The following is an 11,886-nucleotide window of genomic DNA, read 5'->3' on the forward strand; positions in this document are numbered from 1 at the left end:
AGACCTGTAATGTAGAAACCGACTGCAATAATTCAGCCTGTCGCATATTCGCACACAGTAACAGTATCCCCGATCTGAAGTTCTGAAGATGCGCGAGCAAAGGACATTTATTAATGCAGTTACTGTCTGAATATGATAGATCAGACGATCTTGCGGCTCATATGGCGAAGCCGCGGGGCCATGGGGCTAATCGTGACATGCATTTGGTGTTTGTGGATGTTTTGCACCAGTGCTTTGCTAGTTCTGCGAAATTTGGGACGAAGCAGTCGGGCATACAATGCTTCGCTTCCGACTTCCGGTCAGCGATGGAGGAACTAGCACTACGCAGCACACGATATATTGAATTGAGGAGTGTAACTTAAAAATGCACATTATCTATTGACGCCGACTGGAGACTGAAGCAGTATGGGATAGTGAGCAGTAAGTGAGTAATATGTGCACGAATCAGAACGATGCTATTGACCTGCAGAAACAAACGCTGACGAAGGGCCTCTTAATCACCTTCCCTCACGGGAATAAGCTGTTCGTGGGGTAACTGCCGAGGAGGGACAGATTACGTGACCTAGACTGGACGCATATCGATCTGTGCAAACTTCTAAGGTGTTCATGGAGGTTCGAACAGGCCAGGGCTAACATTCCGCGATTGCCATGTGCAAGTATTACCGGCAGTCGATGACAATCGCAAACTCGATCTATATCAGTTAAGCGTCTGTAGAGTATATAATAAATTAACCATCTGTGTAAGCATACAATAAATTAACTAACGCAATGATCGAGACGAAATATGTAGCATATAGAAATACAAACCAGTTGCGCCTACTAAAACTACAAGACCTTCATAGAATACATAATCACGTATATCGTAACCCACATTAACAGAGCGATTTAATCTTACTAGTTAGCCTACTATTATCGTATACGATCTGGCGACTAAACAAATAAATTAAATATTAAGATTATTCATTTGCTCAACAATAGTCCAGGATCCATCCTCTTTTTGCATTATTCTATGTTTTGGTATGGCAGGGGTTTGTTCTTGTTGATCAATTGTAGTAGGGCCATCTCTGGGCGGTTTCCGTCTAACTAACGGCGAACTCGACTTGGATGTAGTTCCCGGTGCTCGCTGTGTGTGACTATACACCGGCGTGCTCTTTCTATCTCTGAGGACCATTCGTCCGGCAGGTGTGCCGCTAATGACGCTGCTGATTTGCTGATTATTTGGAGTAGATGTGGTGGATGAAGGCGGCGACGACGGAACGGACGACCCAGCAGGTCTGAAACTTCTACCCAGTTTAATAGCCTCGACAATCCAGTTGTCATTTGCTTGCGCTGTTTTTGGAGCCGACCATCGAGGCTTACATCCCTTTTCCAGCTGTCGAACCACTGCCGACGTAGCATACTCATCGCTCCATTCCTGACCTTGCAGTCCAAGTAGATGGGACATCACACCACTGGCAATTGCGGCATCGGAGTATCCACCTTCAAGTAACGAAATAACTCGACCATCGCAGAACGCATTTGCAAGCGTGACTGAGTCGCGAGTGAACCGTGAGTAAAACGAAGTGGGCACATGGACACCATGACGTTGCATTCCTTTGTCTTCAAACTCGGATCCATCAAACCCGGCTGACAGGAATATACCAGCTTTAAAATCTTTCTTGCCGTCAAAAATCGGGGCTCTGGATTGCGCTGCACGCAAGAACTGTTTCGCACGTTCGAAGAGCTCAGAATAGCGGTTAGCGTATAATTCGTCAAATTCTTCCGGCGTCGAGTACGGCTCCATATGCACATTCCAAATACACAAATCATGTGCGATGACACATGTCGATGCGTTTTTTATTTGTTCAGCCGTCGCGTATCCTACTTCTGTAGGAAATGAATTAATGTCGTGTAACGAGAAGTATCCAATCTTCGGACCGGCAGAATTTGTCGGCGGTACAGGCTCTCCCTCTTGCTGTGAATTTTCTTCATCTGTGTAAAATTCATCGTTATGCTCTTCAAGGCCTGACAGTTTCCAACAAATATCTTGACTGCCGTCGCCATGATGAAGGTCAAAATCGAGAATTATCGCGTGCGTCATGCCATACTTTGCCGCCGCGTATTGTATACCGACATGAACATTATTAATCAAGCAAAATCCCGATGGAGTACAAGGATGAGAATGATGGCCTACATATATTAGAGTCGAACACAGACTGACGATTGATGCATACAACATACCTGGGGGTCTAATACTGACAAAGCACCGCCTCACCGATCCATAAGTATCGTCAAATACTCTATCCACCGCAGTCTCAACTGCAGCTACGACACCTTCCAATGCACTAACTGTGCCTTCAGATAAATAAATATCGCCTGAGTTCCAACCCTCGGGTACCTCTAGCTTGTTTTCGTTCAGCTTGTTTGGTGCTGACCTACACAAGCTCTTCAGTCTGCTCGGCCACCTCTTTCCATGGACTTTCATCACATGCGGGCACTCCTCCAGGTCAACTGTTGCGACTGAAGATTCAAGCAAATACTCTTCAGCGCCGGCGAGTGTGATCGCCGCCCCAATGCCCACTGCGCTCGAGTTCAAACGCTGCGGTCTTTCGACAATTGACGCCAAATATCTCTTGGGGACCCATTTCCGCGAAAACACGTGCATTTGTGAAAGTGGTGACAATAGTAGTAATGTTTTATTCGAATTATCGGCAGGTGGTGCAGCTGGCTTTGGAAACTCCTCCTTTGGCAGCTTTATTGGTGGTTGCTCCTCGCGAAGTTGCAGTTGAGAGATCCGCTCCACAATTTCGTCTGGCAAAGGCGTGATCACAGTCGTACTAATACCAACCACTGCCTCATCTTTAACTGGCGTTCTGGGTGCTTCAGGGTCGTGTTCATCGTTCGAAATCTCTTTTTGTAGTCGAATACCGACACTAGGCGTCCATAGTCGACCTACTAAATGTTCAGGAATAGCAGGACGATTGTGCTCTAGAATATCTTGTCGCACAGGCGGTCCAGTAATCATCTGCGCAATTGTGTCGTCTAGAAATGCCTGTTCTTCGTCTGAAATCGCGACGCCCCCGGCAGCGGAGTGAACCAGGGAGGACGACTGGTCTTCATTGCCTTCATTCAACAGTGCCGAAAATGAAAAAGACGGAAACGGTGCAAGTGCAGCCCCAGACGGTGTGGTAGGACTCGTCATGTGTTTTCGATAAGCAGCCTTCTCAGATGCTAGCAGTGTGCACAGAAGTGGCGACGAAACTCCTACTGGGTTGGTGCCCGAGTTGCGGGAAAGGGCATGCTACGATCCGCCGGAGCAAATTGGTGTCGACGTCACTGTCAAATTTTACGCGTCAGATGGGATAAACAAAGGGTTTACCCGGCTCCATATGCGGCGCGGCGTTCAAAGCCCGAGATTATAATGGGTGGTCTAATACTACAGCCATACGAATCTAGAGTAAATCGTAACTCGCAGGGATCCAATAAGCAGACGGACATCATTGCCACATTCTGGTGTCGTCGCGAATTAACCCGTTAACGATGATTTCAAGTTCTGCATTCAACGGTACCCTTCATGCATATGCGCCCAGGCTCGTCGGCTTCGAATTCGCTACTTCTTCGAGTACGCCTCACAAGGACATCCTCCTCTTCGTTGGCGGCTTAGGCGACGGATTACTAACCGTCCCATACGTTCCACAGTTAGCTGCCTCAATAGATTCTTTGGGATGGGGCCTAGTGCAGCTGCTCATATCATCATCATACCAGGGCTGGGGCGCAGGAGATTTAGCAAGGGACGCATCAGAAATCGAGCAAGCCGTTTGTTACTTTTCGAACTTGCGTGGCGGAAGGGTTGTCTGCATGGGCCATTCAACTGGATGTCAAGACGCGATATATTACCTGACGCGGTATACGACTTCTTTCGAGAATTCGAAACTGGCCGCCGGTATTCTTCAAGCGCCAGTATCCGATCGTGAGGCGATGTTGCGCCTGTTTCCGGAGCAATATACCGAGATGCTGGATTTTGCGGTCAATGAAGTGAACACTGGTCGCGGCCAGGAGATTTTACCAAAGAATTATTCGGACCTTTTTTTTGGTACACCAATTACAGCAAGTCGCTGGGTGTCCCTCGCGAAGAAACTTGGCGACGACGATTTCTTTTCGTCAGATATTGAAGATGAAGTGTTAAAGAGTACATTTGGTATTATAGATGTTCCGCTGTTAGTTTTGTACTCTGGCTCAGACGAGTTTGTACCAGAAACTGTTCATAAGGAACATTTGATTAGCCGATGGAAAGACATTACGTCGGAAGATAGTTGGAGTAGCCACAGTGGTGTCGTTAAAGGTGGTAAACATAACCTTGGAGAAGGATCAGATTCTGGCGCTGTGGACGATGCCATATCAAGGGTGTCTGCTTTTTTAACGCGCCTGTAAAGATGATAGAATTGGAGACTTATGAGACCAACGTATCTGTAGAAATAAGGGGCACAACAGCAAATTCATTCATTATACATCAAACAATGCGTTGAACACGACATATATATAAAATTTTAAAGTACACATAACACAAAGAAAATGTAGTTCTCTATTCTTCTGATTTGAGATCCTCTTCGCTGGGCACTTCCGCTTCTTGCGCGATCTCCTCGTCTTCTTCTAGAGGCTCTTCACTGACTTCTGCGTCCTCCTCGCCCTCGATAGTTTCCACTGGCTTCGTAGTATATGTGAGTGAGAACAAGGCAGCTTCTGGTCCGCGGTTCGTGCTCTCTAGTAAATCAGCACAGGCAGCGACATCGCCGACGGCCCACAGAGCTGTGAAGGCGACATTATGAACGCCAGACGCGATAGCTTTCTTAGCAATCTGACGTAATCCCGTTTCGTTATTAGTGCTAGTGTAGATGAGTAGTAACGAGCCCAGGTCTGAAACTGCAGAGAAACATTTCTCAGCCAAAACGATATCCCAAGACTGTAGAGCCATATCACCGAGTGTCTTCAACTTGTGGTCCGAAGAATCAGCTTCCGCAATTTCTTGGGCAATCTCGAGGTTTCCAAGTGACAGGGCAAGCTCGAACTTGTGGTCGGGGTCGGTTGAGACCTCAAGCGCTAGCTCCTTGTAACCCTGGCCTTCAAGGAAGCGAGCGATTCTAGTCCGCTCGCTAGTTGGGATCTGCTCGAGAAGAGATTCGGCGTGCTCCATATCACCACGAAGCACCACAGTCTGATACTCGAGGACAGAAAGTGAAACTGCGTATGAAATGACATTTGAATCTTTGTCGGCCAAGTATACACGGCCATCCCGGGGAATATAACCTAGCATGTACATGGCTTGATCGAAATGGCTTACGGTATAAGTCTGTTCGCCGACGAGATAGTTCAGTCTGTTCGTCGAGGTAGTGTAAATGAAGCAATCGCCAACCCACTTTCCTGTGCGAACAGTCTCATTGATATCTGTAACAACTTCGAACGCCTCTTCGACACCCTCATCTTCATCCACTCGGTCCTCTTGGACAGCGACAATGTAAGCATCCTTCGAAAACTTCAAGACGTAGAAGCTGTCGTCGCAGGCAAGCACGACAAGCTCGCCAGAATCGGACCAATATATCTATCTCACGTCAGCAGCAAGAAGCGCAACTGTACTCAAGTACTGACTTACGTCATTAGGAACAACGTCAATTCGTCTCACTAGGAGACCAGTATCCCAATCGTACAATCCAACCCAGTCACTACCCTTCACTCCCAACAGAGTGCCTCCAAAAATACCTTCCGCATTGTAGTTAAACTGTATATGTCCAACAGACATTTCCTTGAAATTCTTGTATACCTTAATCGACGTTGTACTCTCCTGAACAGCATACATGTTGCTATCCTGGGCCCACACAATTTGCAATCCAGGACCAAACGACTTGTTACGCCAGGCGAGCGCCGTGAAGATAATATATTCCCCGTCACCGCAGACAGCTACGAAACGGCCGTTAGGTGAGTGTATAAGTTGCGTAGGATAAATTTCAACCGATCCTAGATCCTTCTGAGGAAGTGGAATAACTTCACCGTCCTTGGTGCTGTCACTGCCTTTGATAACACTGCTGCAGACTTCGGCGTGCTTAGTCCAGATCACCTTTCCGCTCGCGTCCATTGAAATTGCAGGTTCTTCTCGTCCCATTTTCATCACGACTGAACCTTCGTCATAACCGACAGCAATCGCATTGGTTCCCTTTCGATATGAAACACACCAGGCCCTTTCCAGGCTGTAGTTCATAGTTTGTTCCAGCTTGTAGGTGTTGGAATTCCAGACCTTGACCGTCGCGTCCTCGGAACCGGAAATGATGATTGGCAATTCAGGGTGGAAAACTGCAAATGAGACATTGGACGTGTGACCCTCGAGGGTCGCAATGCAGCTCTTAGTCTGATAATCCCAAATCTTAACAGTCCTATCGTCTGAGGTCGTGATAATGTATGGCTTATCTGCGAGAGGATAGTAGTCGACAAAGTTGACACCCTTCGTTTCGTGTGCTTCCATCGTGAAATTGGGCGTAGGAGACCCAAGAGACCATATCTTAACAGTGCGATCGAGGCAAGCGGAAGCAAAGGTGTTTGTGTCCTTCGGGTTGATGGCCAGTGACATGACGTAGTGGTTGTGGCCCTCGAAAACCTGGATGCACCGCCAATCCTTGTCCCAGTTCCATAGCTTGATTGTCATATCATCTGAAGCTGTTAGTAGAAAACTTTGCGTCGGATGCACGGCAATGGCACGGATGTAATCAGGATGTGCCTCGAACTGAACGACTTTCTCAGACGTGTTGTAATTGTAGACGCGAATCTGAAAGTCATCACTGCCGACGACAAACCAGTTCTTCCTAGCGATAAAACGACCTGCTCGAACAGGAACTTCTGTCACGTCAAAAGTTTTGACTATTGACTGCGTTTCGTACGACCAGATTTGTACTTGTCCTGCAAGTTGATGATTAGGTCAAAATCCTACTAAGCCACAACATAGACCCATAGATTTACGACTAACCGCTATAGAGTGTTGCAAGAATCCATGGCTCAGTGGGATGGAAATCAATTCCCTTGACACGGTCCGATCGCGCCAAAAGTTGTCTCTGTAATTAAAAACAAGAAATGTCAGCATATATGTTTTCAAACTGAGCTCGACCTTCATTCATCCGCGCGACACATTTCCACGACAATCCAGGTTCGCATTTCAGTAGCATTAGCCAACAAAGGCGAATTGTGCGCTTTCTTGAGGTCAAGTTCGCATGTCCTTGCACCACCTCGAGAACTCAAGCCTGAGAACGATCCCGATAAACACAATCGCTACATACCTTTATATCTAGCCGCATGGTCAAAGACTAACTTACGCCTATAAAGTCCCAACGAATTGCTAAATTAACTAAACGGATCGTTGTCTTCAAGAAGAACGAGGTCGCAATCGGGACACGACTTAAGTTCGAAGTGGTCGTCGCTGTGCAGCCTTCGTTGTGCAGAATTCCTTCCGCTTATGGCTGTAAATGCTAAGACATCGTTCCCAGTTAACGACGGTCCCAAGCCGGTCACCTAATCCTTCAGATTTCAAAGTTCCTACCCTCTGACCAACAATGCATCCAAAATAGCGTCAACTTGAAGACCTGTATGGCCTCATTATTATGGGCTTATAAGTTTCTACGAACACCACTTCAAAAGATGATGGATAAGCTACTATCAGGACACTAACTACATTCCATACATCTGGGGATTGCGAGATTCTAAGTCTAAATACCATACATAAATTTATATTACGCGATAACTAATATCAACTTTACACCAAATGTACATGTTCAGGAACAAGAGTCAACAGCTTAGCTTCGGTAATAGCCGATCGGACATTTTCTATAACCTGAATCTCCATCTTCTTCTGAGTCTCATATGTACGAGTGCCAACATGTGGCAGTAAAATGACCTTTTCGTTGGCAATAAGACCAGGATGTATCTCAGGTTCCGCTATACAATCCGTTAGCATGACAATTCAATAAACAACTAGCAGGCAGCACTGACCCTCAAAGACATCCAGACCGGCGCATCGCACCTTTCCGCTCTCAAGAGCATCAACAAGCGCTTGTTCATCTATGACAGCGCCTCGGGCTGTATTAGTAATAATGACGCCGTCTTTCATTTTGGCAAACGATTCCTTATTAATGATATGTCGTGTGTGCGCGTTCAATGGCAAGTTGAGTGAAATAACATCACTTGTGGCTAACAACTCATCAAAACCAACGTATTTTGCGCCAGCTGCCATCTCATCGGACAACGGCTTGCGGTTGTGGTACTGAGTAATCATACCGAACCCCTCGGCGCGTCTCTTCACAGCTCTTCCGATACCGCCCATACCTAAAATACCCAAGACTTTTCCTTCGGGATCATGCGCGAGAGGGACACCCTTATTCCAGTTACCTTTTCGCAGAGTTGTCATTGAAAGGTTGAATTCGCGAAGTGCCCCCAAGATGAGGAACATGTTAACGTCGGCGGTCGCGTCGTCGACTGTTCCCGGAGTATTCGACACTAAAATACCCTTCTCAGCGCACGCATTAACATTGATCATGTCGTAGCCAGCACCATTGTGGCAGATAAACTTTAGTGACGGAGGTAGTGCGCCGATAACATCCTTGTCAATGACACCAGCGGGGCCGGAGTAGTGCGTGTGGTACACGGCCGCGATGTCAGAGTATTTCCCAGCAAGGTCCTTGATAAAGTCTTCTTCAGTAGGCGAGTCACAGACAGAGAGAGTCGCGATGTCCGACAGTGCTTCCCATTCGTCCTTCGCATGTACGATTTCACCAAGGAGCAAAACATGTGGTTTTGTCATTGTGAGGTATGATGTAAGATATGACCGCTGTGTCCGCAATTGATTTTAGTGAAGTGTCGGCAAAAGCAATTACGAGCAGGAATATATAATGAAAGTAAATGGCAAAGGAAACGATTTGTATGGCTAGTAGCGGAGACAGAGCATTTAAAGCACTCTGTAACTCGACGTGGGGTCGTATCGCGCGGAGAACGTTAATTCCGAGTGGGGGTGGCCCAATTACCGGTCCCGCGGGGGCAGCAATCTCCGAAAGTTCTTGCGTGTCCCACTGGTGGGATTCGTACCAATCAATAAATGCCAGATGATGCTACCTACTGGATAGATATCCCTTCTGATTGTGGAGCCTTAGCGGACAATGTTCGAAACTAACTGACATTGTCGAATCAAATTGTCATCTATACAGGAATATTTGTAATAGCCTGTGATGGTTAGTGCTCGGAAATAGTCTTATCCCGCGGCTTAACATCCCGCACATCCCGCATAGGAACAGAGTGTGATACGCTTGTAATTACTATCTTTGCGATATCTGTAATCCCGCGTTACTCTTTCAAGTACCAAGGATTTACAGGTTTTAACTAATACTGTTGCGGTTTCCGTAATTACTTTAGAATCCAAGTATTTGGACTGGCATCATTTGGTTAGATCGCTGCAAGTCGTAAAATGTACAACTTGCTATTACATTACCATGCTCGCTAGCGAATACGCCCAACAAATGGACAGTCTACTTGATTCTGGTGAAGGTCGCAGCTGTGTACCGGGGATAAGTGAATTTGCCAGTTCCATTGCCTGCACGGTGAACCAACCCCCCACACTCCATTCAGCGACAGCCCCACCAACGTTTGTCACCCCGGTCAGCGGCTGCTTTGTTGCAATGAAGTCCGGGGCCGTCCCAAGCACTGAAACATCATTCAACAATCCGGCGTATGATGCAGTTCTGGTTTCCATTCTAACTTTCACTAAAAAAACCAAAGGATATGGACAATGCGATTCTAGGATACGGCCGTTTGAAGATCAGATAATTAAGAAGGTTTCGTTATGTCATCCTTTAACTAATAATTTGTAGTTTTTTTTTGATCGCCGATATTTTGTGACGGAGAACACCCGTCAGTATTCTTTCGAACCCTCAAAAAGCAGGGTTAGGGTGGTATATCCAGGCAGACGCAAATTGCAGTTCCACCACATCCACACCGATGCGATTTACTCTACATCACGCGGAATCGGATCCGTTCGGCGTGTTCCTGGGTGCGCCTGACAAAGGTTTTGCGCCTTGTTAGAGTTAAACCTTCACATCTTCAGGGTTAGGAACCGCCTAGATCTGCTTCAAGCATTCAGGGTTTTAGGATATCATATGTCCCCTAGCCCTAATCCCGAGCGTACCGTAGGACCAGTGGACGTAGACGAAACCATTTGCTTTCAGGATTAGGGCTCCACAAATATTGGCATGCTGTTACAAATACGCCATATTTGCCACACAAGAAGCACAGGACAAAATACACACAATGACGGTTTAGTAGCGTTTCCCTTTCATAAAGTGGGAGATCTGGTAATCTGTACGCATGGCTCCATATTTACTAATACTAACTGGATTTCAACGGCATACAATATTGTGGGGATGAGGCAACGACAGTTAACAAGCGGGATAGCGTGGGGTTCTGCATCTAGCGCGAAATTGAGGGTTAGGAAAATCGGTCTGCATATCTCAATTACTCCAGGTTGAATAAACGAACCTTCCTTGTTTTGACTCGGCACTCGGCACTGTTAATCATACGCATAGAATATGAAGCAACGGCGTGAAGATGGAAGGGCCAGATCAAGTAGGGAAGAACTGATCGGCTTCATCGCGCTGTTGGCACCGGTAAGACCCTTGTCTCTGTAATTAGACCGGAACTTAATTGGAATTATGTTCACCTTGGCGAACTGATCGTCTTCGTACAATTGCTTGAATACCATTCGATACTTCGTCGTGACAATGACCGGCCAAGCTTTGCATATACGCCGACACGTACTATTAGTGCCACACCACGGCAGCTATCGCGCTGCTTTGAGTAATCGATGTGGGGATGCGACGGTGCTGAAGTGAATAACAGGAACTCTTGGCCTTTTCTTGCCCTTCCGATTTCGCGATCCAACCTCGTACAACAAGTTTCCCAACGTGGGCGATGGGAACCGCGGGGAACCGCTGCTCGCAGCAAGCGCCCAAAGAAAGAATCAAAACTTAGATGCCTTCACCGACACACCCCTAATAACGAAAACCCAAAGTATAGAGATTTTGCGGAAGAAATGTGTGGTTCAGGACCCAGATAAGAAAGTCTTCTGGATCGACATAACATTGTGATGGAAACCGGAACTGTGATGAGCTGCATGAAAGGTGAAGGATGAATTGCCGTGGCTGGCATTATTAACGGCTGTGACTGCTGCTATGATTCGGTTTCCAGTGCGCCTGAAATCCGACGTAATTTGACATTACTCGGGGAAGATCCAGCCAAGGCAATTGCGACTGACAATATTGTTACAGAAATTTGTGTGGCATCGTCTAAGGGCAGCATATTACAAGCGCCTAGCCCCGAATAAATTATATTGTCCATTATTGACTGCAAGGCACGGTCATCATTACAAAATAGGGTCCTGCTAGTTCGTGCTTGCTGACTGGTGGTGGCCTTTCACAAACTACTGTGGATTAGAGTTTATCCCTAACAGGCCTGGCCCAGATTGACTGATGAGATGACAGATATATATCTTCGCAATTAGTCCGGCAAGCGGTTAGATTCGCGCTTTGCCATTGTGTTTGCCAATAAATAACTGCTGCCTAGTTACAACAATTGATAACAGCAAGGAAAGATGCATATTATTAGAAGTCGCATAGGTACTGTACAAACAAAAAGCAACGGTCTGCAATGCAATAATAATGCTTTTTGTGTGAGAGAGGGTGACGATCCTATCCACGCGGAGCCAGCATACCTCTGTCTGAACCGGCGACAAAGGAACATCGCGTGAAATCCATCGTGTATTACAAAGGTCAAACACAGCATTGTTTACTGAGCCCGGTTCCATGGTTCCGAACTCGGTTTTTCTTCCAT

General features: G+C 46.7%; 4 protein-coding genes across 4 annotated transcripts; 1 reads left to right on the forward strand and 3 right to left on the reverse strand.

The window, feature by feature from the left end:
* Positions 1–943: 943 nt before the first annotated feature.
* Positions 944–3,004, reverse strand: V1508DRAFT_403253 (histone deacetylase domain-containing protein; the record flags this gene model as incomplete). The annotated part of the gene is made up of 2 exons (XM_066938542.1): positions 944–2,169; positions 2,221–3,004. The coding sequence occupies 2 exons, from the start codon at positions 3,002–3,004 to the stop codon at positions 944–946; spliced, it is 2,010 nt and encodes a 669-aa protein (XP_066797078.1).
* Positions 3,005–3,426: 422 nt separating this feature from the next.
* V1508DRAFT_413830 (uncharacterized protein) lies at positions 3,427–4,549 on the forward strand. The gene has a single exon (XM_066939837.1). It carries the CDS (start codon positions 3,520–3,522, stop codon positions 4,408–4,410), a length of 891 nt encoding a protein of 296 aa, XP_066797079.1. The 5' UTR covers positions 3,427–3,519; the 3' UTR covers positions 4,411–4,549.
* On the reverse strand, positions 4,456–7,396 carry V1508DRAFT_413831 (coatomer WD associated region-domain-containing protein). The gene is made up of 4 exons (XM_066939838.1): positions 7,296–7,396; positions 6,989–7,073; positions 5,627–6,921; positions 4,456–5,575 (listed from the first exon to the last, which is right to left on the reverse strand). The coding sequence occupies exons 1-4, from the start codon at positions 7,311–7,313 to the stop codon at positions 4,562–4,564; spliced, it is 2,412 nt and encodes an 803-aa protein (XP_066797080.1). The 5' UTR covers positions 7,314–7,396; the 3' UTR covers positions 4,456–4,561.
* A 274-nt stretch (positions 7,397–7,670) lies between these two features.
* V1508DRAFT_48422 (D-isomer specific 2-hydroxyacid dehydrogenase) lies at positions 7,671–9,011 on the reverse strand. Its single transcript, XM_066942930.1, has 2 exons — positions 8,005–9,011; positions 7,671–7,950 (listed from the first exon to the last, which is right to left on the reverse strand). The coding sequence occupies exons 1-2, from the start codon at positions 8,810–8,812 to the stop codon at positions 7,769–7,771; spliced, it is 990 nt and encodes a 329-aa protein (XP_066797081.1). The 5' UTR covers positions 8,813–9,011; the 3' UTR covers positions 7,671–7,768.
* Positions 9,012–11,886: the final 2,875 nt, after the last annotated feature.

The sequence above is a fragment of the Lipomyces doorenjongii genome (genome assembly GCF_038497915.1).
Source record: "Lipomyces doorenjongii strain NRRL Y-27504 unplaced genomic scaffold V1508scaffold_13, whole genome shotgun sequence".
Classification (NCBI taxonomy): domain Eukaryota; kingdom Fungi; phylum Ascomycota; class Lipomycetes; order Lipomycetales; family Lipomycetaceae; genus Lipomyces; species Lipomyces doorenjongii.

What these genes read in the sequence shown, in the direction of transcription:
- V1508DRAFT_48422 (XM_066942930.1), bottom strand. Translation starts at nt 8,812, where the DNA reads ATGACAAAACCACATGTTTTGCTCCTTGGTGAAATCGTACATGCGAAG. An exon ending in CGGTCTGGATGTCTTTGAGG is followed by an intron (nt 7,951 to 8,004) that starts GTCAGTGCTGCC and finishes CGGATTGTATAG; the next exon opens with CGGAACCTGAGATACATCCT.
- V1508DRAFT_413830 (XM_066939837.1), top strand. Translation starts at nt 3,520, where the DNA reads ATGATTTCAAGTTCTGCATTCAACGGTACCCTTCATGCATATGCGCCC.
- V1508DRAFT_413831 (XM_066939838.1), bottom strand. An exon ending in TCTTGCAACACTCTATAGCG is followed by an intron (nt 6,922 to 6,988) that starts GTTAGTCGTAAA and finishes ATCAACTTGCAG; the next exon opens with GACAAGTACAAATCTGGTCG. An exon ending in TTGACGTTGTTCCTAATGAC is followed by an intron (nt 5,576 to 5,626) that starts GTAAGTCAGTAC and finishes GACGTGAGATAG; the next exon opens with ATATATTGGTCCGATTCTGG.